Below are 25,226 nucleotides of genomic sequence, written 5' to 3'. Positions count from 1 at the left end.
AATGTAAATAAGTGCTTATTCCAATAAACACTTATTTTTAATATAAACACTCCCAAACATGACCTAAGTTACAAAGATAGTAGTAAGAAAGTTGGGAATTATAGAACAAGTAAAACAGCTGTTTAAGTGAGTCCCTTTAATGAGATCATTAATACGTATTAAATTGTCATGTTTTAAAAGTTTCAGATATTGGATTGTCACTTTTGAAGTTTGGGAATGAAAGTAAAACTACACCCAAAATACAAATTTCTCTAAAAATAAGAATCCCCATATTTCGTGATTCGATGCTTCTTACTCAAACCTCGTTTGCTTCACTACGTTGAAACAACGAAATAAATGAAGGCTTTGATGTATTGCAATGGCCCCACCTGCCATGACTGTTTCTATTTCACTCCATCAAATGATGTTTAATGGATCTTCAACGGACCAAAAAATAGAAGATTTAATGGATGTAAACTCTTACACTTTCAATCAATCTCTTAAATCGTGTGACCAACAAAAGCTAGCGGGGCACAGGGTCTCTGTGAGACGAGAACAGTAGAACACTATGTAAGTTCTTTAGGTTGTGTTTGGTTAGAAAGAAAAAAAAGGCAGGGAAAGGAATGCTATCCGTCTGCAGTCTGAAGAAGAGCAGAAAAGACTAAAGGTTGGGCACGTCTTTCCAAGGCAATTAATGGCTGCTGCCCGCGGGAGCTTAGCTTCATCCTTCTCTTTATCTACTCCTTCACCGTTCCGATCTAAAATCAAGCAGTGTTCCGTGACTTTACACTCCTCACCTTCTTGGCTTCTCTTTCCTTGTCCAACCTTGTCATGCTTTCTTGCATCCTCTTCCATCTTCCTACCTCGCGCCCACGAAACCTTTATTTCTTTGCTCAGCTCAATTGCTAAACCTAGGATTTCCAGAGCTCTACCCGTCGTACAAGAACAACCATTAGCTGAATCTGAAACTACGTCGGCGAAGGAGCAGAACATCGTAGACGGCTCCCCATTCAGAGAATTGAAGGTTCGATTGAAACCGTATCAACTCTACGTCTGTAATCTTCCCAGGAGTTGCGACATCTCAGAGCTTCTGGAGATGTTTAAGCCCTACGGAACTGTTCAATCAGTCGAGGTACGCGTTCTTCTCCGACTAGCTCTTCCTCTTTCATTCGTTTTTCCCCTTGCAATTGGAGATTGTGAGAGAGGAATCATAATCAGTGATCGGCAATATTTAGGTTTCTCGGAATGTTGACACCGGGATAAGTCGCGGATGCGGCTATGTCAAAATGAGCTCTATCAACGAAGCCAAAGCTGCCATAGCTGCATTGGATAGATCTGTAAGTGGTAACTTGGCCACAATCCCTAGCGTGGCCTTACCTACTCAATACACATCACCTATTATCGTTTTTTCTCTGGTTATAGGATGTTGGAGGGCGTGAAATGCGAGTCAGGTTTTCTGCAGAAATGAATTCTATTTATTGGCGGAAGAAACTTGATTCTGTGAATTCAGCGCCCAATGGGAACGTAGTCTTAGAAAGCCTTCATAAGGTCTACGTTGGCAATCTTGCGTGGTCTGTAACGCCCGAAGATTTGAGACAGCATTTCAGCCAATTCGGGACTGTAGTCAGTGCAAGAGTGTTATACGATCGCAAAGGAGGGAAAAACCGTGTTTATGGATTTATCTCTTTCTCTTCCGCCACAGAATGCGAGGCTGCAATTTCTTCAAGTGGAGCGGTAAAACTTTTAGCTCTCTATCTATAATTTCTTTTGTTTTTTCCTCCTTAATTTTTCATGTTTCTTAATCAGGAGTTTCGTGGGCGTAAACTATTGGTTAGAGATGTCTTGAAAAAGAGTGAGTCGTGATACTGAAATTTGCAAGATGATGCATTTCCCTGTAGGCTGTAGCGAAGTTGCGCAAGCAGATGAACAGGTATCTCATCAACATATTCCTCAGATTTTACATTCTTGTATATTGCATCACAACTTTTGGCAATTTACCAGAGAGCTTGGTGATATATGAATCCTTCATTCTCTTAGTTTTCTTTAATGTTGAGGTTTGAGCATCTAGATATAACTCAGTTAGGGTTACAATTTAGAAATGGATTTTATCCAATCTCATGTACCTAGATTCAACTTTAATTCATTAATATTCAGATTCAAACTGAATCATATATATACATCAAATTTACATCAGATTTGAATTGAATTTGATATTGAGTACCATAAATAAATTATGCCTCCTAAAATACAATCTAAAATGACACCGGGGGTAATCCACGTTTTAGACATCATTATTCTTTTTAATTACCTAAAACTCCTCACCTATTCCCATTTCTCCCGACTTTTCAAAACCTCCAGGCTCCAAACCCCATTGTCAAAGAATTTTTGTTGTCCATCTAAAACTTAACTTTGGTAAAATCACTATGACCATCAGCAGAAGTTGTCCAGTTGGGCCATTAATTATTTTTAATAACCAAATTAACCCTTAAATAATTATTTAAAAAGAAAATAGGTAAAAAAACCTTCTTTTACCCTCCTTCAACCAAACGATCCCAAAACCCATTTGGATGAATGATGAACCCCCAAATTTCAGGCGGAGGGGTAGTATAGTAAATGTCATCATCATACAATTTTTGTTCATGAAAAATTCAGATGGAGGGATAATATAAATAAATTTGAAAAAATCATTCATCTCCTAACGTTACTTTGACAGGGGATATAAGACGTTATGAAAAATCAAGGTAGGGTTCAGAAGAATGAGAAAAATTGAAGGGGAGTTTTTGGATAATACCCCTTTTCAATTATCATCAATAAAACTCCAACAGTGGACTGAACTCCTCATACTTTCTTATCCTGACTAATAACCTATTTGTTATCATCATTAGATGTATTGTTAGACATTTCTAAAATCCTAAAAGTGTTCTTGTTTCACTTACAAATATGCTCTTGACCCATTTAATATTACCAAAAAAGATGTTGCCAGTCATGATTTTCACAAAAAAAAGTCATAATTTCCTAATTAAAGATCCAGTTGATTAACTCTTCTCTCGAGATAAATCAAGTATAGAGCTATCAATGGAGTCAAGAAGCTTGTTACTAATTTGGACGTCCAAACAAGATTTCAATTAGTTTTGGTCATTCAACTAAAGATTTCAATTACTAATTCGGTAAGTCACTTATCTGGATAAATGCATTTATTTGGGTAAGTGTTTCCTAAGAAAGATTTACCCGAGTAAGTGTATTTATCCATGTTTTTTTATTTTCCATGTAAATAAGGTAATGACCATCTTAGCCATAAAAATTCCATTATTAAAAGGGCATTTTTGTACCATACAAGAATTGGCAATTTCCCCTAGATGGGGAAGTTAATTTACCCATCTAAGAGATGGATATCACTTATCCGGGTAAGTGATACCTAGGAAAATAAACTTTCACTGATCCCTACAAAATCCCATTGACCAACTTCCCCTCTCTCAAAGTCCAAAAAAGAACGACCCCTAAATGAAATTATGCGATGGATAAAATAAGCCAAAGATTTGAACCATCGAAATGGCTTCACAAGATCAATCCCTTAATCTTAGACATCTATATAGCAAAACTTAACCAATTAAGCCTGATATAATTGACCACCCTATTAGCAGACGACACGTGACATGCCCAAAGTGCATTATCATCATCTTGGCCTTGGTTAAGATTTAAGAGTATCCTCATCATTTTCCATTGCCATCGTTATAAGATCCAATGTTTTCGAACCGCCGTTGACTCAAATGGTCGGACCGTTCGGCCAAGAACCGTTCAAGCAACCGGTTCTGTTTTACCCCAAACTAGACATCTAGTAAAAAAGCGTTGAAAAAGTCAATAAACTGTTGACCTGGGCGGTTGAACCATTGACCCGTTCAACGATTTTTATCATTTTTTTTATTTTTTAATTATTTTTTAATTTTTTATTTTACGGTCAAAACTGTCATCTGTTTGAACTGGACGGTCGAACTGTCGACCTGAAATTGATGACCATAACGGTTCCGTTTCTAGGTCGTTTTTTAAAACATGAATAAGAGCTTTAGTCGTAAACGTTGTGATGATGACCAAGCTCCCCCTGCATTAATGGCAAGGTAATGCTCGGCCACATGGATTGCGCTCCATTATCTCCAACATATGAAGTTGTTACACCATGCCCAGTGCATTGGCTCTTGGACAACTCCGACTATATAAAGAACTCCATGGCCTTAGATTATTCTCCTTACGCAGACTTGTTCACTCAAACTTCTCTTGCTTACTGTGATCTCAGCCTTCCCAAAGCCCTTGGCTAGCGTGACCGTTGGAGTCCTCGCAGACCTCAACCCTGGGGGACTCTAACGTCTTTTGATTGTTTGCAGGTGGACTCTTGACCTCATCACCTTGGAAGTAACAAAGCTACCATCGGCTCCAGATTTGGCAGCAACAAAGCCCATTCAAGGTAAGATTGATGGATCCATGTCAACCATTCAAGTGATACCAAGATTTTAACTAATTGATGCAGCTCTAATATCAATTGGTGCAATTCAAAAAAGAAATAGCAAAATGAAAGAAATTTGCTCAAAAATAAAAAAGAAGGAAATTGAAATTTCATTAATAATATGTGGATTACAATAAGGAGGGAAATAAATCGATAACTTGAGATTATAAGGTTTTTTAGGATTAGCTGAATGTTTTGACTATTCGGTAAGCTGTGGAACCAATGATGAGGTTCCACACCAGTAATAAATTCATGAGCCCCACTGTAAAAGGTGTGGACTCCATGCATTTTATTCCCATAAAGTCTGGTGTTTTTAAGAGCTTACTTGTTAAATTGCATCACTAATCTAGGCCATCCAGATAATTTATCAAATCAGTCCAAAAATCAAGGGCGTGAAAGTGGTCTTATAGCATTGGTTTAATTTAAACCATCCAAGTGGTGTTAAACCAAAAAATATTGTATGTGATATCCATAAATGAATCAATGGATTTAATCCATCTAGGAGATGTGCCAAAGTTTCCATATGGTAGAACATATGATCTTTGCCATTATGACAACAACAGACATTATCTTGTCTCATTTTTTTTTTTTTTTTTTTTGCTTTGAAAGACAAAAATGATATGTGGGCAATTAGATAATTTCTTACTGTTAGGTGTCGCAACAGATTTGGCATTATATGAAAATACAGAAGAACTAATTGTACAAAAAATAGTCATAAGGGGCCTCTCTAATATCCTATGTTGTAATAAGTTTGAGTACATACATACATACATACATAAATGTAAAGATATGGACACTTGGATATATAGGAAAACTCTTACAAATCCCACAAATACATCAATAATCCTAAATCTAGGGATGAAATAACTATAAATGAAGTAACACATAATAAATGCATACCTTAGTAGCTTTAATAGTCACATGAAAAGATGCCAAAATTAAAGAAATTAACTTAAAATTCCAAATATAAAATAAAAAACTTAAACATTTAACAATTCAAAGAGTAAACAATAAAGAATTTTTAGTAGACTAGAAGTTCAAACATTATTTGGTGTATATATCATACAATAACTTTACTAATAAGACACCAAATAATGTTTGAACTTCCAGTCTACTAAAAATTCTTTATTGTTTACTCTTTGAATTGTTAAATGTTCAAGTTTTTTTATTTATTTTATATTTGGAATTTTAAGTTAATTTCTTTAATTTTGGCATCTTTTCATGTGACTACTAAAGTATGCATTTATTATGTGTTTATACTTCATTTATAGTTATTTCATTCCTAGATTTAGGATTATTGATGTATTTGTGGGATTTGTGTTTTCCTATGTATCCAAGTATATCCATATCTTTACATTGTATCTATGCATATCCAAAGTATTATGTATTCAAACTTATTACAACATAGCATATTAATATTTTGAATCTTGATATAGATTAGAGAGGCCCCTTATGACTATTTTTTGTACAATTAGTTCTTTTGTATTTTCAAACTCATTGATCTAACAACAATTTAAGGTCTACTTGGCAATTGGATTGGGTCAAGACACTTCAGGATGATTTTGGGTTGGGCTATCAAATGCTAGACCCTAACCCTAAATGTTTGAGTTAGAGTTTACCCATGGGTCCATTTGGGTCATCCCAAAAAATAATTAAAATTAACAAAATACATAAAAAATGCCAAAATTAAAGGAATTAGCTTAAAATTTCAAATATAAAATAAAAAAACTTGAACATTTAACAATTCAAAGAGTAAACAATAAAGAATTTTTAGTAGATTGGAAGTTCAAACATTATTTGGTGTATTATTAGTAAAGTTATTGTATGATATATACATGTTTAGAATCTTTATATTATTGATTTTAATGCATCTTTTCATGTGACTACTAAAGTATGCATTTATTATGTGTTTATACTTTATTTATAGTTATTTCATCACTAGATTTAGGATTATTGATGTATTTGTGAGATTTGTAAGAGTTTTAATATGTATCCAAGTATATCCATATCTTTACATTGTATCTATGCATATCCAAAGATATATATATATATATATATATATATATATATATATATGTGTATGTATGTATGTATGTATTTATTCAAACTTATTACAACATAGGATATTAATATTTTGAATCTTGATATATATTAGAGAGGCCCCTTATGACTATTTTTTGTACAATTAGTTCTTTTGTATTTTCAAACTCATTGATCTAACAACAATTTAAGGTCTACCTGGCAATTGGATTGGGTCAAGACACTTAGGTTGATTTTGCGTTGGGTTATCAAATGCTAGACCCTAACCCTAAATGTTCGAGTTAGAGTTGACCCATGGGTCCATTTGGGTCATCCCAAAAAATAATTAAAATTAAAAAAATACATAAAAAATGTCAAAATTAAAGGAATTAACTTAAAATTTCAAATATAAAATAAAAAAACTTGAACATTTAACAATTCAAAGAGTAAATAATATTGAATTTTTAGTAGATTGGAAATTCAAACATTATTTGGTGTATTATTAGTAAAGTTATTGTATGATATGTACATGTTTTGAATCTTTATATTATTGATTTTAATGCATCTTTTCATGTGACTACTAAATTATGCATTTATTATGCGTTTATACTTCATTTATAGTTATTTAATCCCTAGATTTAGGATTATTGATGTATTTGCGGGATTTGTAAGAGTTTTCTTATATATCCAAGTATATCCATATCTTTACATTTATTATGTATGTATGTATGCATGTATGTATGTGTATGTATTCAAACTTATTAGAACATAGGATATTAATATTTTGAATCTTTGATATAGATTAGAGAGGCCCCTTATGACTATTTTTTGTACATTTAGTTCTTCTATATTTTCATATAATGCCAAATCTGTTGCGACACCTAACAGTAAGGTATGCATTTATTATGTGGCAATAATATAAAAGATGAATTAAAATCAATAATATAAAGATTTTAAACATGTATATATCATACAATAACTTTACTAATAATACACCAAATAATGTTTGAACTTCCAATCTACTAAAAATTCATTACAAGATACCTTAAGTTATACCTGGCAAAAAGTTACCCAACCCATGAACCTGGCCCAACCTAACCCGAAAAAATAGGGTTAGGGTCTCGTATTTAGCTACTTGAATTTGAGAATGACCTAACCTGACCCAACCCAGAAAAAAACTAGGTTGTGTTAGGTCATAGGTCAACGACCCAATTGTTATTTCTAATTGGGATTATTTATGCATCGTTAGAAGTTTTCACTCTTTAATTTTTACTATTTAGTCTCTACTCTTTGAATTGTTAAATGTTCAAGTTTTTTTATTTTTTATTTAGAATTTTAAGTTAATTCCTTTAGTTTTGGCATTTTTTATGTATTTTTTAATTTTTTAAAATTTCAGTTATTTTTTGGGATGACCCAAATGGACCCATGAGTCAACCCTAACTCGAACATTTAGGGTTAGGGTCTAGCATTTGATAACCCAACCCAAAATCAACTTGAAGTGTCTTGACCCAATCCAATTGCTAGGTAGACCTTAAATTGTTGTTAGATCAATGAGTTTGACAAATCAATGATATGTCTATCTTAGCTCTTTCCTTATCATGAAAAATCATTTGGACATATAAATAATTTATTTTTCTAATTCCTAAATAATTTCTAAAAAATTAAGAAAAAGTATTTTTGACATAATAACTAATAGATCGATGAATTTAATAAGGGCCCGTTTGGCACGTATTTTTGGGAAAATCTTCTAGTAGCTCTGACAATCAAAAGACACATTGAGCTTTTGCATGAAGATCTAAGTAGCCCAAAGCTAGTTTGGCAGTATCACATCTTTCTATGTCTTTCCGTGCAAGAATAAAACTGAAAAAATGCAAAAATCTTCATTTGAAGCTTCCCGAAATCAACCCAAAATGGGTTTCTCGCGTCTTTTCGACGCTCCAGCTTTTGGCGGCTAGATCTTCTGCGAACAAAACTGGAATAGACAAAAAATCGATCTACCCAGCTTATAAACAACCAAAAGACCACGCGAAAAGAGGTGTCAAACGGGCCCTAAATCATCAATAGTTCCCGTCTTATAGCCCTTTCCTCCCAATGTTCAAAGTATCATAAATGAAAGGTGTATGAAAAAGACAATTTTAAGAGACATATTTGGATACATTTTGAATATGCATGTATACAAATAAAAAATCAAGATATGCTTAGATAGAATAGGAAACCCAAACAAATCTTAAAAAATATATTAACAATATATATGAGTTCTATATCATTATAAATAAATATTTAAACATATAACCATGCTTTAATAGCTTATATAAAGTGTGAGATATTGGAACAATTGGTAATCATTGAAAAATAATGGAAGAACTAAAATTGTGTAAATATATGCCTTAATTTAAAAAAAAATCAATATAATTTATGTTAATATTAATTAGTAATTTAGTATATTAATTTTAATGATCAATTTTAACATTTATCAACTAACGTCCAGTATGAATAGAAAGATTAAGAATTAAGAATTAAAATAAATATTATAAGGAAAATAATTAGAATATGGTGTAGTGGTAGAACTATGGTCAACTAATGACTAGGGTTCAAATCCTCTTACTTAAGGATTTTAACAAGTTATTTTAATGATGTCAAATTCAAATTCGACAGCCAAATTCTATATGTTATTATCGGCTCTCACTGTAACAATATGTATTGGCCGATATATCCCGATACATTGCAAAAAATTTTAAAGCTTATTTTTCTGCGTGGAATATCATTTGAAATATATAAAAATTATCGTTTCCATAATTTTATAGAAAAAATCTATAAATATAATAAATTTGGATCATTAGAGCAATTAGATATATGTAGATGGTTCAAACCGTGGAAACAACTTATAAATACTGTCAAGAAGTTTACATGGATATAGAATTAGTAACGCGTTGACCTATACCAGCATAATTATCAGACACTTCTAGTTGCCATCCATTATGGTATGGTACGAGGATCATTGGTATTTGCCCATGCCATCTGTTCGGGCAATTCAGATATCCTGCCACGTCATGTGCCCTTTGCCCCTTCCTTTCCAATTAGATACACCATATAGTCTATATTTTCATGCGAGTGTTGTAGGAAAAGAATGGGTTTGGGGAAGGCGAGCTATATCAGTATATCCTCCCTATTTTAATAATAATTAATAAAATTTTAAGACGGTCCGCCCTTCCGGTAGAAGTAAAATTTGGAGTAAAAAAATGTGAAAGTACAGGATGTCTAAAAGCTACTTTAAACCTTTTTTTTTTTCTGGATACTTTAAAACTTGGAATTAGCTTTTTTTTTTTTTTTTTGGCAAATACTAGGGTGTGGGAAAAGTTTTTTTCCCTTATCATCGCAAGGGGAAACCTAAAATAACAGTACTCAATTATTTTTTTTATGCAAGTAGCAAATTTACCACAAACAGAATAGAAACAAACTACTTCTAAAAGGAAATCGCACAACGAAAAGTTAATAATCTAATAATATAAGAGAAAAGATAAAAAAATGGAAACACAGGGATTAAACAGAACAAGAGCAAGGTTAATCCTATGGTTTTCTTTCTTTTTTAGGATAGGTAAGTCTAGTCCTATGTTTAGCCCGACTATACACATCAGCTGGAGGTTTGCAAATCTAGCTGAACGGACATGTAATTATATATTTATACTCATCTAAAAGACGGGATGGAGAGCCACGGTCAACAGTATGTATAACCACTCCCAAATTCTCAGTTTGATTAATGGTCAGTCAACGGGGCTTTTTGATAGCTCTAGGGGTCTGAGACAAGGTGATCCCCCTGTCCCCCCCTTGCTCTTTATTTGTGTTATGGAAATTCTTACTTTGTTTTATAAAAAGGCAGCTGATTCTGATGATTGGGAAGATTTTGTAATCTCTCCTGAGGGGGAAAAGGTTACTATTCTCTAATTTGCAGATGATACTTTATGCTTTGTAGATGCTTCTCCTATGTAATTAGATATTGTTTTGGGATTTTAACATGGTTTGAGGTGGTCTCTGGGATCAAAGTCAATTTGAACAAAAGTCAAATCATTCAAGTGGGTCAAGTAACCAACATAGTTGATCGTGCGGAGGTGCTGGCTTGTTAGATTGAATTCCTCCCTTCCTCAGTTTGGGATCCAGTTATTAAAAGAATGGAAAGGAAATTGGCATCCTGAAAGGCATGATACCCCTCTTTTGGGGGTAGGGTTACTCTAATAAAAAGTACCCTTTCCAATTTACCTACTTATTTCTTTTCTCTTTTCCCCATCCCAAACAAAGTAGCAAAAAGATTGGAGCAGCTTTAGAGAAGTTTTCTTTGGAGGGGTTAGGAAGAGGAAAACAAAGTTCACATAATCAATTGGGACAAAGTATGTCTTCCTAAGGTTGAAGATGGTTTAGGTATAAGAAAGTTGAAGAGCTTTAATTCTGCCCTTCTTAGCAAGTGGATTTGGAGGCTCTCGACTGAAAGGAATGCTGGGTGGAGATCCCTCATAGCTGGTAAATATGGGGTGGAGTGGGGCAACTGGAGATCTAGGGATCCTCCTCCAAATTGGGGCAACTGGAAAGGTATCATGAAGAATTTCTCTGTTTTTGGAAGGGATTTCAGTTAAGATTGGTAAAGGGGATAGAACTAGGTTTTGGAAGGACTCGTGGTGCTTGAATGGTCCTAGATGAGTTTTTTCCTCTCCTTTTTCAGTGTGCTTCTAACCAAGATGTTTCTGTGGCTGAGAGCTTTTGTTTGTCTGGAGATTCTGTTACTTGGAACCCCCCTCTTTAAGAGGAATCTTTTTTATTGAGAGTTAGAAGAGATTATGGAGCTGATAGATCTTCTTCAGAAGCAGAAGATAGACCTGTTCTTGGAAGACAAATGGTGCTCGAAATGGAATCCAGATGGTATTTTTCTGTCAAATCCCTTGCCTCCAAGTTATGCAGTTTGGGCCTCACTGATTTCCCAGCTACACAGATCTGGAATCCTACAAGTCCATCAAAGTCCAACTTTCTGACATGGACGATGGCCCTTGACAAATGCCTTTCTAGATCTAATCTTGTGAGACAGGGCATTCAAATTTTGGATTAATCTTGTGGTCTTTGTGGGTTCCTTACTGAATCTACAGATCATTTGTGTCTTCACTGTCCATTCTCCTCTCAAGTTTGGGCGCACTTTCTCAAATCCATGGATATCAGTTGGGTTATGCCTAGGTCGGTTAAGGAGCTTCTCTGCTGCTGGAAAGTTAAAGGCCTAAGTAAGAAAGGGAAATTGGTGTGGAGGACCATTCCTGCGGCTGTCTTGTGGTCCATTTGGGCTGAAAGGAACAGTAGGATTTTCTGTAATAGAGCTAAGAGCCCTGAAGATATAATACAGAGAGCAGTGGGCAAGCTGATTTCTTGGGTCTCTATTACTAAGGAGTTCAGAAGTCTGAATTTGTCTTTTTTATTTCAGTCTTGCTCCTGGTGGAGCTTGTAATTTTTGCTGTTCTAAGACTGCCGTTCTGGGTCTGAATTCAGCCTGTATCTGCTTTTGATTTGAATAAAATTACCTTACCTTTTTCCAAAAAAAAAAAAAAAAAACAGCAAGTCATGGGCACCAAATTATACAAACTCATCTTGCAAAAATAAATTTTCCAGATCAAAACATGGAAAAACATTGCAAACAACCTTCATAGAATACATCAATATCCCACCATTGGTTGATTCTGCATCTCTGATATTTCCTTTTACATTGTCATGCCGTAAAAAAAATCAGTAGCTAAATTGAACTTACAGCTAACTTCACAATGACATGATCTTCTTCCGTCCTAGGTCATCTACTCTGCCATAGAAGGTTCTTTAGCTGGTTCCATCACCACTGGTTCCAATGTCTCAGTCTTGCCATCTCCTTTAGGAATTATCAAGCCATATCCTCCAGCTTTTCTTTTGTATAGAATATTAATCTCACCTAGAGCCAGGGCAAATTGTCCCTCAACAATTAGCTGGAGAAGGCAATAAGGTATAGGAGCCAAATAAATGGAAAAAAAAAAAACAAGTTATTGTTACCAGTTTCTTCATTTCGAAAGCCATAGAAATCATGATCAATATTTTCCAACTGCTCCAAGGCTTCATTGACAGTCAGTGGTGGCATATCGAAGTATTTAGTACGGACAATCTGGAGAAACAGTGACAAAATGAGGATACAGAAACCCCAAGAAGGAAAACATTCCATTGGGAAAATTTATGCATGTAAAAATAGAGATGCTATGCAGTTTGTTATGCAATAGTAGTTATATGGATGGTTGCTGAGATACACTCTTTATACCACATTCTTGTTAGAAGGTAAGAAGAGTATAAAATGCTAAAAAGAAATAAATACATAAAGAGAAGTGCAGTAAGATGATAGTGCAATAAAAGTGTCCAAAAAAATGTTTAGGTGTCGTGGGCTTAGGTCCATCATTATTGAACAAACCCAAGTGTCATATTATGCAGCATGTGTTGGAACAAAAAATCACTGGGAACCAATCTGGAACCTAGTCATAATCCAAGAATCACCACTGCGAAATTTAGTCTAATTCCACCAAACAGAAATAGATACTCTTGTAACCAGTGTTGCTGGATTTGCGATCTCCACTAGAGAACCACAAATCAGTTCATATGAATTGATTCTTGATTCATGGCATGCAAAATGCAATGTCATAGTTAGGCGCTTCAATGAATTCACATATAAGTTGTTGTACATGCTTCTAATATGAATGCATGTGTGTGTGTGTTAGTAAATGGCAAAGTTTTATTGAAGTAAAGAAAACAAACAGTTGAGGACCGCAAAGCTAATGAGCCAGGACCTTGCTTTAAAAAGTACATTCTCCCAGTGATCTCCAAAATAATAATAGATACAGCCATTTAATACCTTCAAAATTAGACACCATCAAACCATTGTACTCAATTTTCCAAATTAAAACCTCCCAGGGTGCATTTTCAACTCAAAGATCCTTCTATTTCTTTAACTCCATACATCCCAACACAAAGCAAAGAGCAGAAGATTCTCTCTAATCCACCAACTTAACAAATTGGGCTAATCAAATTTAACAAATCCAACATGTCAGCCAACCTATAAATTGTTTACTCTGAATCAAGCCCAAATCAAGTCATACCATGTGCTTGCAACCCAAAGGAACAAACACCTACCAATCGGATGTGAACATCACTAAACATGTAAGTGAAGCATAAAAACTAAATACACCCTAAATGTTGCCTGTGTTGTGAAAAGTGAAATAGTGAACATAAAGGCATAGAAGAAATGTTTGGTTTTCAAATATGCCTCAAGCATGTTTTGTTAGAGAAAACAAACTCCACCTCAAGATACCCAAGGTCCCAAATAGGCATAAGATATCTCCAATATAAATTGAAAAGAGTTAGTGATAATACTTTCACAGATTTTATAAATAAAAGTAAAAGATGAGTTGGAAGATGGGAGTATAGCTTTTGACATCGTTACGTTGACCTTTTTAATTCAAGACAAATAAATTTTTTATTTACTAGGAAAACATAACAGAAGACATATAAAGGATTGTAAAGTTATTCCATGAGAAAAATCACACAAAATGAGTTAATGATTTTAAATTTTTGCATTAAAAGATGGAAGAAAATAGAAGGCCAAGAATAATGTGAGGAAATAAAGAGAGAAAAAAGTATCACGATTTAAAGACAATCTAATAATAGCAGAAAAAATGAGTTCATATGAAGAGACCAACAACGTGCTTGAAATGACCAATTGTATAAAAGAAACAAAAGAGGCTTAGGAGAATCTAAAGAGAAATGACAAGCTGCTAAAAAAAATACTTAATTGTGGAATGAAGATGTTTAAAATGTAATGAAAGCAAAGGAAGCAAGTTATAAAGATTGACAACGACAAAAGACCCAAAAAAGCAGTAAACTTGAAAATTGGTCTTGGCATAAGTTAGGCATTAAAGTTGAGAGCAAATGAAATTTATGATGGTAGAGTGGCCATAGGCCCTAGTTTCATCCTTAACATGTTGGAATATCCAATGGCCATGTGACAAGCCACATGTTGATGGAAGATGATTATTTTATGGTTATCTCTATGCAACACTATTCACACACAACCATTTATTTATTTTTAAATTATTACCTATTTATTTATTTTCTATAAAAAGAAATTTATTTGATTATTTATTTGAAAATGTTTTTATGCATGAGATACCAATATTGTTGGATTATTCTGGATCCTAGTTCCAGCTCTTATTGGGTCAATGGATATCCATTTGACCCAGTCTAGACTGGATGACCAAGTGGTTATATCATTGGTCAATATGAGACACTTGTCTCAATCTGGAGAGGCCTTGACTTGGTCTTCCCCCCAAATATTCAAGTTGGTTAAGTTCCCTCCTCAAAACAAGGAAGGGAACGTCGGGAAGATAATAGGTCCCTCCTCAAAAACAGGAAGGGAACGTTGGGCAGAGACCTATATAAGGTATCTTGGAAGGTCAAGTAACCTCAAATTTTCGGCCCCATCCAGATTAAGCAGTTCTCTCTTGCATTTTGTTTGAGGGATAGGTGTCTCGGATCCCATCTTGTGTGGCAACTGCTCTTTTCTCTTTATGTGTAGGTTTGGAGCACCAAGTATCAGCCACCCATCTCTGCATCTTCACAGTTCTTCAATTTAGAAACTTCCAAAAATGAGAGAGAAAATTAGGGAATTAGATCACATTAGATGCATCAAAGATTCATCTTTGTTTACTGTTGCTTAGGTAACCCATATGGAGGAGCAATCAGAAATCATGGAGTCCTCCTTAGTTAATGCAGACCAGCTGGGGAGGGAAACTCTTTGAGAGCTGAAACATTAGCACTTCTTCTTGGCCTCAGATTGTGCAAAGAAAAGGGATGGACTGACTTGTCAATTGAATGTGACTGCTGAGTAGTGATTGGATGGCTTGCATTAGAATATCAATAACCCTGGAAGGCTGGAACCTAAGGTATCTGATTAGATCAAGCTGCTGGTATCCACAATGAACCACCAGTTCAAATGGATTCCCAGGTCTGCCATCTGCAAGAAACCTAGCGGATATGCTAGCCAGGGAGGGACTTGTACCAAAACCATATGTAATGACTTACAAGACACTTGTCAGCATTGAGCTGTGTTGTAGATTAATCAGTTTTATGATGTTTTCTGAGTAGATGTTTTATGCTAGTTGTTAGATAGGAGGTGGGACTACAGTAGTTATGTGAGTCCAAATTTTATTATGTTTTAGAGTGTTATATATGTTGTTTTATGTTTTGCCGCCCTATAAGGGCATAGTTGTCTTTGTACTGTTCTATTATTTTTAGTATAAATAATAAGTGAAGGGGGCGGCCAGATGATTGCTCTCTTTTCTTTTCAACTTCTCTTCTCCTTCTCTCTTCCTTCTCTCTTCAAGAAACTATTTTTCTTTCATATTTTTTAATTCAGCAGATTTCTACTTGGTATTAGAGCATCGACTAGGATTTCTTGAAGCATTCTTTTTTTTTTTTATCAGAAACGATAACTTTCATTAGAGATCAATTAACCTGAAATACAGAATTCAACCCTTATTAGAAAAGGATGATCCAATAAACATCAAACATTACAGCACTGCCCAAAAAAGACTCTCCCTTGCAGTCCCTTGTTTTGCTAGGGCGTCGGCAAAACCATTTGCTGATCTCCTGTTTCTTGAATCATTCTAATGCAGCCCTAAATCAGCCGACTGCATGAAGTAGTAAAGGGCTGCTCGATTTGCTATAGATTGCCCAATTCTTGGATTTTTTGGTGGGATCTAGTATCAAGAAGGTGATCTACTGTTCAGCATCAAAATCAGGAAGAACTGGAGTACGGGGAAGAGTCCTAGAAAAGTTGGACTCTTTGTTTTTTATCTGATCTTGGGGCACCTGGGTATTGTTAGTTTTCTTTTGGTTTTCTGAAGAGGGCGGTTTGGTTTCTGGAATTTTCTGAGCTCCCAAAATGATCGATTCACTCCTATCTGTTGGGAGGCGTGGGGAGGAGAGAGATTTCTCTCCAGCTAGGGTTTTCTTCTTCTGAAAGGGTTCGTTTTTGTGTGTGATATTAAATTATTTTTTGGTCTCCAATCTATTTTTTCTTACTATTGAACTATTTGAAGTAAGATGGAGAGTTGGAATATCGAGATGAAATCTACAGATACTGTGGGGCTAGGTGTTGGAGGTAGTAGTGATATTTTTGGGTTTGGGATCATTACTACAGTAAAACTTGATGATACAAATTATTTGGGTGCAGGAGAATTACATGGTAATGTCCTGACTATGTAATTCAATGTTACCTCATATTGCAAAAAAATTTCCTATGGGCTAATAGTACTAAAGAGATTTGGGATGAAGTGAGTGAAACCTATTCTCAGAAGCAAAATGAAGCCAGAGCCTATCAGTTAAGAAATTAGGTGATAAGTATGAAACAGGGAGAAAAACCTCTTCTTGTGTATTTCTCCATGCTGAAAACCTTATGGCAGGAAATAGATCACTTAGAAGCTGTGGTATGGGAAAGTGTAAATGATGCTGCAACTTATCATAGACCTGTAGAGAGGATTAGGGTTTTTAAGTTCTTGGTAGGGCTGAACCCTGAATTTGACATTGCTAGGCAACATATTCTTTCTAGGGAGGGTGTGACACTCTCTCAGGCTTATGCCTTTGTCTCTAGAGAGGAGAGTAGGGGGAATGCAATGCTGAGACAACCTAGGATTGACCAGTCGGCTATGGTTGGTACAACAAAACCTAAGCCGAATGGAGATAGGAAGAGTAGTGAGACTAGAAGGGAAGATAAAAAGGACTTGGTGTGTGATTATTGCAAAAAGCCTAAGCATACTAGGCAATGTTCAAAATATCGATACGCCTGATATGTCGTGTTTCAATACTTGTTTTTTTTACCTTTTTTTTATTTTTTTTTTCAAAACTAGTTCAGGGGAGCCGGTCTAGGACCCCTCCATCCCCTAAACCGATCAGACCCCCGATACAACCACTATAGGGGCATATCGAAAGGGTCCCAGAACGATACGTATCGGCTGACGATACATATCAGCTGACGATACTTTGAACCTTGATACTGGGGACACGTTTTTTTTTAATCAATAACAACATATTTCATTAAATAAAATAAGGCTACAAAAAAAGGGGAGTAAAAGAATCTTGACTCCCTAGGGAAAGGATAAATCCCAAGCTGAAATAGAATAAAACAATTACAATTGAGCCTAGAACCCAAAAATCCTATTCACTCCTTGCTTAGCCAGACCATCAGAAAACGAGTTTGCACTTCTCTTAACCCAATTACACTGAACTTCCATATTCTCTTAACCCAGACCATCAACCTATCAGGGACACTTGTCGGAAGTTTCATCCAAATCTTATGCCTGCTCGGATAAGAAACAAGAAAGGAAATGCAAATGTAGCCACTACAGGAGACTCTTCAGCCCCTCTTTCCCAAACTGATTGGGAATCCATTGCAATAGCAGCAACGAGAACAGAATTCGAGAAGTTTGGACAGCTTATGAGTAAGAAAGATTCACCTAGCTCTAGCCTTCCAGATGGACAACATAATGCAAGAGCCAATTACACCACTTCCTTTGCACATGCAGGTAGTTCGTATGCAACTACAAATCTTGCATCCACTTCAGGTAAAGAGGGACCACCCTAGATTATAGACTCAAGAGCATCTAAGCACATGACTAATGCCCCTACCCTTTTCAATTCCTATCAGTTGTGTTCTGGTAGAGATAGAGTCTCTATAGTAGATGGTTCACATACGCCCATTGCCGGGAAGGGGACAGTTAGAATGACCACTGATATAACTCTGTCTTCTGTTTTACATGTCTCTAGACTTCATACCAACCTATTGTCTGTTTGTTCTTTGATAAAAAATTTAAATTGTTTTGTGACCTTTCTTCTTGGTAATTGTGTTTTGCAGGATCTGGAGTCAAAGAAGATGATTGGGAGTGGTCGTAAGGTGAATGGAGTTAAACTTATGGATAAGATTCTAAAACATTAGGGCCATCATGTTAGCAGTAGCAGTAGTAGTGAGTTGGAGTTAGTGAACCAAATTATGCTTTGGCACAATCGCTTGGGACGTCTTTCTTTTAGTTCTTTGAAATTTCTTTTCCCAAAGTTGTTTGAGTCTACTCAGCTATTTACTTTGGAGTGTGAGAGTTGTCAATTAGGAAAGCATTGTAAACAGCCTTTTAAATCAAGTAATAAAAGAAGTACTTTTGCTTTTAATATTGTTCACATTGATGTATGGGGGCCATATCATATCCCTTCCATGGGAGGATTCCGTTACTTTCTCTTGTTTGTGAATGATTATACATGATATTATAGGATATATTTGATGAAATCACATGATGAGGTTCCTAACTTTGTACAATAGTTCCACCAAATGGTTTTCGCACAATTTGGAGTGAGAACTAAGGCTTTTAGATTAGATAATGCAAGAGAGTACTTTGAGAAGGACCTGACCACGTATCTCTTAGAATATGGTGTAGTTCATCAGAGTAGTTGTGCATATACATCGCAACAGAATGGAGTTGCTAAAAGAAAAAACAGACACATTGTGGAGGTGGCAAGGAGTCTTATGGTGTGTGTTTCAGTTCCTGTGCAGTTTTGGGGAGATGCAGTTCTTACAGCGTGCATTTGATTAACCGTGTTCCTTCACGAACTTTGGGGTTTAAGGTGCCATTTAGTCTTCTTTTTCCAGATGGGGAGATATTTCATATACATCTGGGGTTTTTTGTTGTGTTTCCTTTGTTCACATTCTTAGCCATCATCGCAAGAAATTTGATCCTAAGGACAAGAAATGTGTTTTTCTTAGGTATGCTCAGAACCAAAAGGGGTATTGCTATTATGACCCAATGTCGATGAGCAAATTTGTCACTATGGATGTTACCTTCTTTGAATCCACCTTCTTCTTCTCGAGTGGTTCTCCTCAGGAGGAGTGTTTTTGGAGAGGAGAACTCACAATCTGTTCCTCTTCTTGTTTCTTTAGTGCCTCCATCAGTTCAGCCAGCACCTGCACCTCCAGTTTCATTACCTGAGCCATTACGAGCAACCTCACAGAAATATCAACGCCGGCAGATGATGGTTGGCTCCACACATCCTCAACCCACACCACTCTCTATCAGTCCTTCTGAAACTCCAGATTCGATAGATACAATTCTAGGTATTCCTATTGAGCCTGAGCCTATTATGTTTTCTGATGATAATGTTCCTGTCCCTAACACCATTGTTGCAGCTTATCCCATTGACCTTGATCTTCCCATTGCACTTCATAAGGGGAAGAGAAAGTGTACAACCCACTGCATTTCACACAATCTTTCCTACAGACAAGGAGATAGTTGGATGTAGATGAGTATTCACAGTGAAGTATAAGGCCGATGGCAAGATAGAGAGGTACAAGGCAAGGTTGGTAGCAAAAGGGTATACTCAAACCTATGGTGTTGATTATCTGGAAACCTTTGCACCAATAGGTAAGATGAATTCAGTTCGTATCATTTTATCTCTAGCAGCCACCTTTCCATGGCCCTTGTTCCAGCTTGATGTCAAAAATGCCTTCCTCAATAGTGATTTATAGGAGGTATATATAGATATTCCAGCAGGCTTTTATGAAAATGTTGGTAAAGGAAAGGTGTTAGACTCAAAAAACCTCTGTATGGATTGAAACAATCACCTAGGGCTTGGTTTGACAGGTTTAGAGGGGCACTCATCCGTTTTGGATACACACAGACACAGTCTGATCACACCCTCTTTGTGAAGAGGAGAGATGCTCTGGTGTCAATTCTGATTGTGTATGTGGATGATATAATGGTGACATGAAATGATGATCTCAAAAAATCATTGCAACAAGAATTTGATATCAAATATCTTGGTGAGCTCAAATACTTCTTAGGGATTGAAGTTGCAAGATCTAAGCATGGGATCTTCATTTCACAAAGAAAGTATGTACTTGACCTACTACAAGAGACTGGGAAGCTGGGGACCAAACCAACAAACACTCCTATTGATCCAAATCATAGAATTAATGGTGTGGATGGTGAGTTGGTAAAGGATGTTGGGAGATATCAAAGAATGGTGGGCCGACTACTATATTTGTGTATGACAAGACCAAATATTTCTTATGCTATTAGTGTTGTGAGTCAGTACATGCATACACTTCGGGTTCAGCACTGGAAAACTATTGAAAGAATACTTGCATATCTGAAAAAGCACCTTGGAGAAGAAGCATTCTTTTCTCAATTCATGAGAATCTGAAGCTAGAATCCTATACAGATGCAGACTGGGCAGAATACTTAGATGACAGGAGGTCTACATCAGGAGTGTATACCTTTGTAGGTGGAAACTTGATGACCTGGAAGACTAAGAAGCAAGCGGTTATGGAAAGATCAAGTGTAGAGGCTAAGTATAGATCCATGGCTCATGGTGTCTCAGAACTTCTTTGGGTTAGATCTCTTTGGAGTGAGATTGGGGCGAAAGCAGATGAACCTATGATGTTATACTGTGACAATCAGGCTGCAATCAATATTGTCCATAATCCAATTCAACATAATAGGACAAAACACATTGAAGTTGATAGACACTTTATAAGAAAAATGGTAACAATCGTCGAAGTTTGTTTGCATTACGTCTCTTCAGAATTGCAGCTAGTTGATGTTCTCACTAAAGGGGTGGCAAAGAACAAGCTTGAACATGATCTACGCAAGTTGGGAATGTGTGACATTTACTCCCAACTTGAAGGGGAGTGTTGAAGATTAATCAGTTTTATGATGTTTTTTTGAGTATATGTTTTATGTTAGTTGTTAGATAGGAGGTGGGACAAAAGTAGTTATGTGAGTCCAAATTTTATTATGTTTTTGAGTGTTATATATGTTGTTTTATGTTTGGACGCCCTATAAGAGCATAGTTGTCTTTGTGCTATTCTATTATTTTTAGTATAAATAACAAGTGAAGGGGGCGGCCAGATGATTGCTCTCTTTTCTTTTCAACTTCTCTTCTTCTCCTTCTCTCTTCAAGAAACTAGTTTTCTTTCATATTTTTTAATTCAACAGATTTCTGCTTGTATACCTTTGTCCTACATTCCTTTCTGCAATGTATGGTTGTATGGTTTATCTCACATTAATGAAGTCTCCTGCGTTGTTACTAATAAAAACAGATGCAACCACATTAATGAAGTCTCCTTTCAGATATCACATCTTTTCCATATCATGGTTGAACCCAAAAACAGTTTAGGTTATGCCAAGGAAATCGACCATGGAAGCTATCTTAATATTGAGGCAATTGATAGAAAAGTTTTTGGAGAAGGTGGAGAAGGGAGATTTTGATATGGTATTCATTAATAGAGAAAGGTGATCTGTTAAAAATTGAAAGAGTTAGAAGATCTAGGGGCAGACCGAAAAGGACTTGGGTGAATGTAATAAGAAATGATTTAAGCACCCATAAATTAAAGATGGATATATCACTATAAAGAATGAAATGGTGAAATAGGAATCATGTGACCAACCACATATAGTTGGGGCAAGGCTTAGATGATTATGATGATGGTGATTCATTGACATGGAAAAAACATATATTAAAGTTCCTAGAGATATAGTATGGTAGATTTTGGAAAAGAAAGGGATATCAAATGGATACTATATGGACCTAATTAAGAACATGCATGATGGTACAAAAACTGGTGTTAGAACACCCATGGAAGAGAAATCAAGGTTTTCAGTTATAGTGAGCCTTTATTAAGACTAAACACTTAGCCTTTTTTTAAGTTATAGTGAAACTTTGTGTAGTAAGAAATTATTTAAGGACCTATAAATTACCAATGGACATGACACTGAACAGAGAATAACAAAAGAACAAGATTCATGTAGCTGACCAAATATAGCTGGGACAAGGCTTTCTTGAGTTGTTTTGTTGAGTTTGACCTTCATGAACTTGTTTGGAGTTGTAGATATATGCCACAAAGTGATTGATCATGGTTGAGTGGAGCTTTTTCTACTAATATTTTTAATATCAAATGCAGAGCATGTTCGTTGTTGCAAAGTAGATTATCATTAAAACTAAGTGAATGTTTTGTAGGATACTTACAAGTGCAGCCATATTTTATGGGGTGAAACATTGAACAATCAGAAACAACGAGTCCACAAAATGAACATAAAAGAGACAGATAATCAAAATATGTAAGTGGGAAATATTACAAGGGCTTGAAATAGATGAAATCCTAGGACCATTACCAATTCAGATAAGGAAACAATGTCAGTTGAAGTAATCTGGATACATGTTAGGCGTATCAATGGATCAATTAGTTAAGAGTAACTTGATGCAAGTCAAAGGCCCAAATTATGGTACAACATTTTGAGGAATTCCCCTTTATTTTTCCTTCGACAATGTTAATCAGCATTTGCTGCTAGTTTTTTTTTTTTCTTTTCCTTTTCAATTATAAGCATAGCACCATTAGTAAAATTTAATGTTTGCTTTGAAATTGATAAAATCAGAAGATCCATCATTCAAATATCATTCCCAATGGATGTCTACAAATTACTTCTTTCACAGTATTAAGTATAGCTCCATTTTTCTTCTCTTCTTTTTTCTATATAAGAATTTACTAAGATGAAAAGGAAAATTGAAAAAATGAAAGAAAAGCCTAGCCCCAAATCTAAGGTATCTTGAGAAAATAAGTTTTAACATTTGATCAGATGTTCATGTGAATGTTATTCTCAAGATCTAGCTGTAACTAGATAATAATACTGTGATAAGATGTAAGGGCAACCCTTATGGCTTATCAAAGATCATATAGTACAGCAATCAATACCAATAAGTAGCAGTAATTCAAATGAAGCCATGAAAACATTATTCTGAATGAACTCTGACAACGTAATACATAAATAGGCCCAATCTTGGAACGAAAAAGAAAATGGAATGAGCATTGCAACAACAACTAGACAAAAAATAAGTAAATAAATCAGTTCAAATAATGAAACAAATCAAAAGAGTTAAGAGAAATACCTCATCTATGAAGTCTCCCTCCTCTTGTTGAGGAACCGTCTCCACAACTTCTTCCACTACTTGGGCTTCCGGCTCCCGAACTTTAAGCCTGTTGAATCCCTTCATGTGACGACCGTGATCCGAATCTTTCTCCTTAATCTTCCTCAATTTCCTCTGAATAATCGAAGAAACCAAGTCTATACTTCCGTAGAGCGTCTCAGCATCTTCCTCTGCTCGAACCACCCCATGTTTCTTGGTGAACAGAGTAACCTAAAAAATATAAACAAGATTCACCTTCTTTAAACCAACTAAGCAATTACATAAAGCCTGCTTAAGAAAAAAATGAAACCATTAAAGATTTCAGCTGCGCACCTCACATCTTCGAAGCTTAGGACCTCTGCTAAGCTCACCGCCCCGAACCGATAACCGCACGTCAACTTCTCTCACAAGGTGACTGTGCTTCTGGACGGCCTTACCGACTTTCTCCTCCACATAGCTCTTGACGGTATCCGTTAACTGCAATACCAGTAATTAGAACAACTTTCATCCCAATTCCCAAAATATCAAAAAAAAAAAGAAAACAGTGTGGATGGAAAACCTCGATATTTTTGCCTTGAAGGATCAATTTGACAGATGAAAGAGGGCCGTCCCAGGACATGCAAACGAGGAAGGACCCATTCTTCTGCGGAGCCACCACATTTGATTTGATCGTGGAAGAGAGGGAAAGAGCTAAAGAGGGTTTTAAGAAAATGGAATGGTGAGAAGACAATGTTGAGGACGACCTAGACTTTGTGGTACTGATGAAGGTTCTGCAAGTGGTGGCGGGACATTGATTCAAAACTACAAAAGAAGAAGAAGGGATAGGAGGAGTTGAAGAACACGAGATCGATATGTGATGATGGGAATGAAAACTCGTGTGTCCGCTAGAGCAAGCTAACAGAGCCGCCATCAATTATGAGTTATCGTTTTCTCAATGGGTGGGTTAGCTTCTGGGTCAGTGCTATCTAAAGAGAATTAACAAGTTTCTCTACGAGTGGGACTTCAACTTCAAGCGATAGTATGTCAGTAATGGGAGGAGGATGGGTAGGAAGTCTGGAAGAGTAGTAGCAACCAGCTAGAAAGGAGAGAGGAATGAGGAGAGGAGGTTTTTAGGATGGTTTTCAGATTTCAAACCATCAGTTTGATGGGGATGGAGGAATGGGCTGTTTTGACGTGGTAGGCCCAACCCTATCCTAAATCCAGATATTTCAAGAAGCCCATGATACGTGTGCTGCCCATAGTTCCATTTCCCAAGTGGACCGACCCTACTGTTCATTCAAAATTATCGGATGCATGGTTCTCAAAATGTCGTTGGCCCGGACGATTGAACCGTTCGACCACCTATCCGGCTGTGTTTATCTCATGGTCCGGAATTAAAAAAATGGGGTAAATCTCTTAAACAGTCAAACTATCCATCCTGTTTAGCCAATTGATATGCGGTATTCTATTATTTAACTATTATCTTACGATATCCTTAAATTTTTTTTATAATTATCCAAGTCTTCCTTGTGGTTAATATACGTTAATATTTTATCGAAATTCATACACACGTGACATCACGTGATGTATAAAATTTCTTCAAAACCTAATTTTACCTTTCGTCTCTCTCCCTTCTTCTTCACCATCCTTCTCCCTGACGGTAGCTACAGCGAATCACTCTGCAACTGTATCGTCGGCGAAGAGGGCTCTACAT

At 35.9% G+C, this 25,226-nt stretch overlaps 2 protein-coding genes across 7 annotated transcripts; one reads left to right on the top strand and one right to left on the bottom strand.

Annotated features, from left to right (window-relative positions):
• The first annotated feature begins 490 nt into the window (after nucleotides 1-490).
• On the top strand, nucleotides 491-18,748 carry LOC148864295 (RNA-binding (RRM/RBD/RNP motifs) family protein). Of its 6 annotated transcripts, none has more exons than XM_088981119.1 (6): nucleotides 548-1,111; nucleotides 1,215-1,316; nucleotides 1,402-1,713; nucleotides 1,878-1,909; nucleotides 4,356-4,435; nucleotides 18,441-18,748. In XM_088981119.1, the coding sequence occupies exons 1-6, from the start codon at nucleotides 674-676 to the stop codon at nucleotides 18,476-18,478; spliced, it is 1,002 nt and encodes a 333-aa protein (XP_088837245.1). In that variant the 5' UTR covers nucleotides 548-673; the 3' UTR covers nucleotides 18,479-18,748. The 6 variants fall into 6 exon arrangements, 4 of the variants coding, with proteins under 4 accessions (XP_088837247.1, XP_088837245.1, XP_088837244.1 ...); XR_016110784.1 differs by having other exon boundaries at nucleotides 555-1,111; nucleotides 1,786-1,909; XM_088981120.1 differs by lacking the exon at nucleotides 18,441-18,748 and having other exon boundaries at nucleotides 550-1,111; nucleotides 4,313-4,382.
• LOC148864294 (30S ribosomal protein) lies at nucleotides 12,098-24,728 on the bottom strand. The gene is made up of 5 exons (XM_088981122.1): nucleotides 24,093-24,728; nucleotides 23,867-24,010; nucleotides 23,516-23,764; nucleotides 12,542-12,650; nucleotides 12,098-12,443 (listed from the first exon to the last, which is right to left on the bottom strand). Exons 1-5 carry the CDS (start codon nucleotides 24,441-24,443, stop codon nucleotides 12,313-12,315), a joined length of 984 nt encoding a protein of 327 aa, XP_088837248.1. The 5' UTR covers nucleotides 24,444-24,728; the 3' UTR covers nucleotides 12,098-12,312.
• Nucleotides 24,729-25,226: the final 498 nt, after the last annotated feature.

Source organism: Nelumbo lutea, chromosome 3 (assembly GCF_056320005.1).
Source record: "Nelumbo lutea isolate HS-2025 chromosome 3, American lotus-T2T, whole genome shotgun sequence".
Taxonomy (NCBI): domain Eukaryota; kingdom Viridiplantae; phylum Streptophyta; class Magnoliopsida; order Proteales; family Nelumbonaceae; genus Nelumbo; species Nelumbo lutea.
Note: the sequence above shows the minus strand (reverse complement) of the source record. Positions and strands in the feature narration are given on the sequence as shown.

Coding starts and splice junctions, on each gene's coding strand:
- LOC148864295 (XM_088981118.1), top strand. CDS start 674: ATGGCTGCTGCCCGCGGGAGCTTAGCTTCATCCTTCTCTTTATCTACT. Junction 1,112..1,214: donor GAACTGTTCAATCAGTCGAG/GTACGCGTTCTT, acceptor GGCAATATTTAG/GTTTCTCGGAATGTTGACAC. Junction 1,714..1,877: donor CAATTTCTTCAAGTGGAGCG/GTAAAACTTTTA, acceptor ATTTCCCTGTAG/GCTGTAGCGAAGTTGCGCAA.
- LOC148864294 (XM_088981122.1), bottom strand. CDS start 24,443: ATGGCGGCTCTGTTAGCTTGCTCTAGCGGACACACGAGTTTTCATTCC. Junction 23,765..23,866: donor CTAAGCTTCGAAGATGTGAG/GTGCGCAGCTGA, acceptor TATATTTTTTAG/GTTACTCTGTTCACCAAGAA. Junction 12,651..23,515: donor AGGGAGACTTCATAGATGAG/GTATTTCTCTTA, acceptor CTGTTTCTCCAG/ATTGTCCGTACTAAATACTT.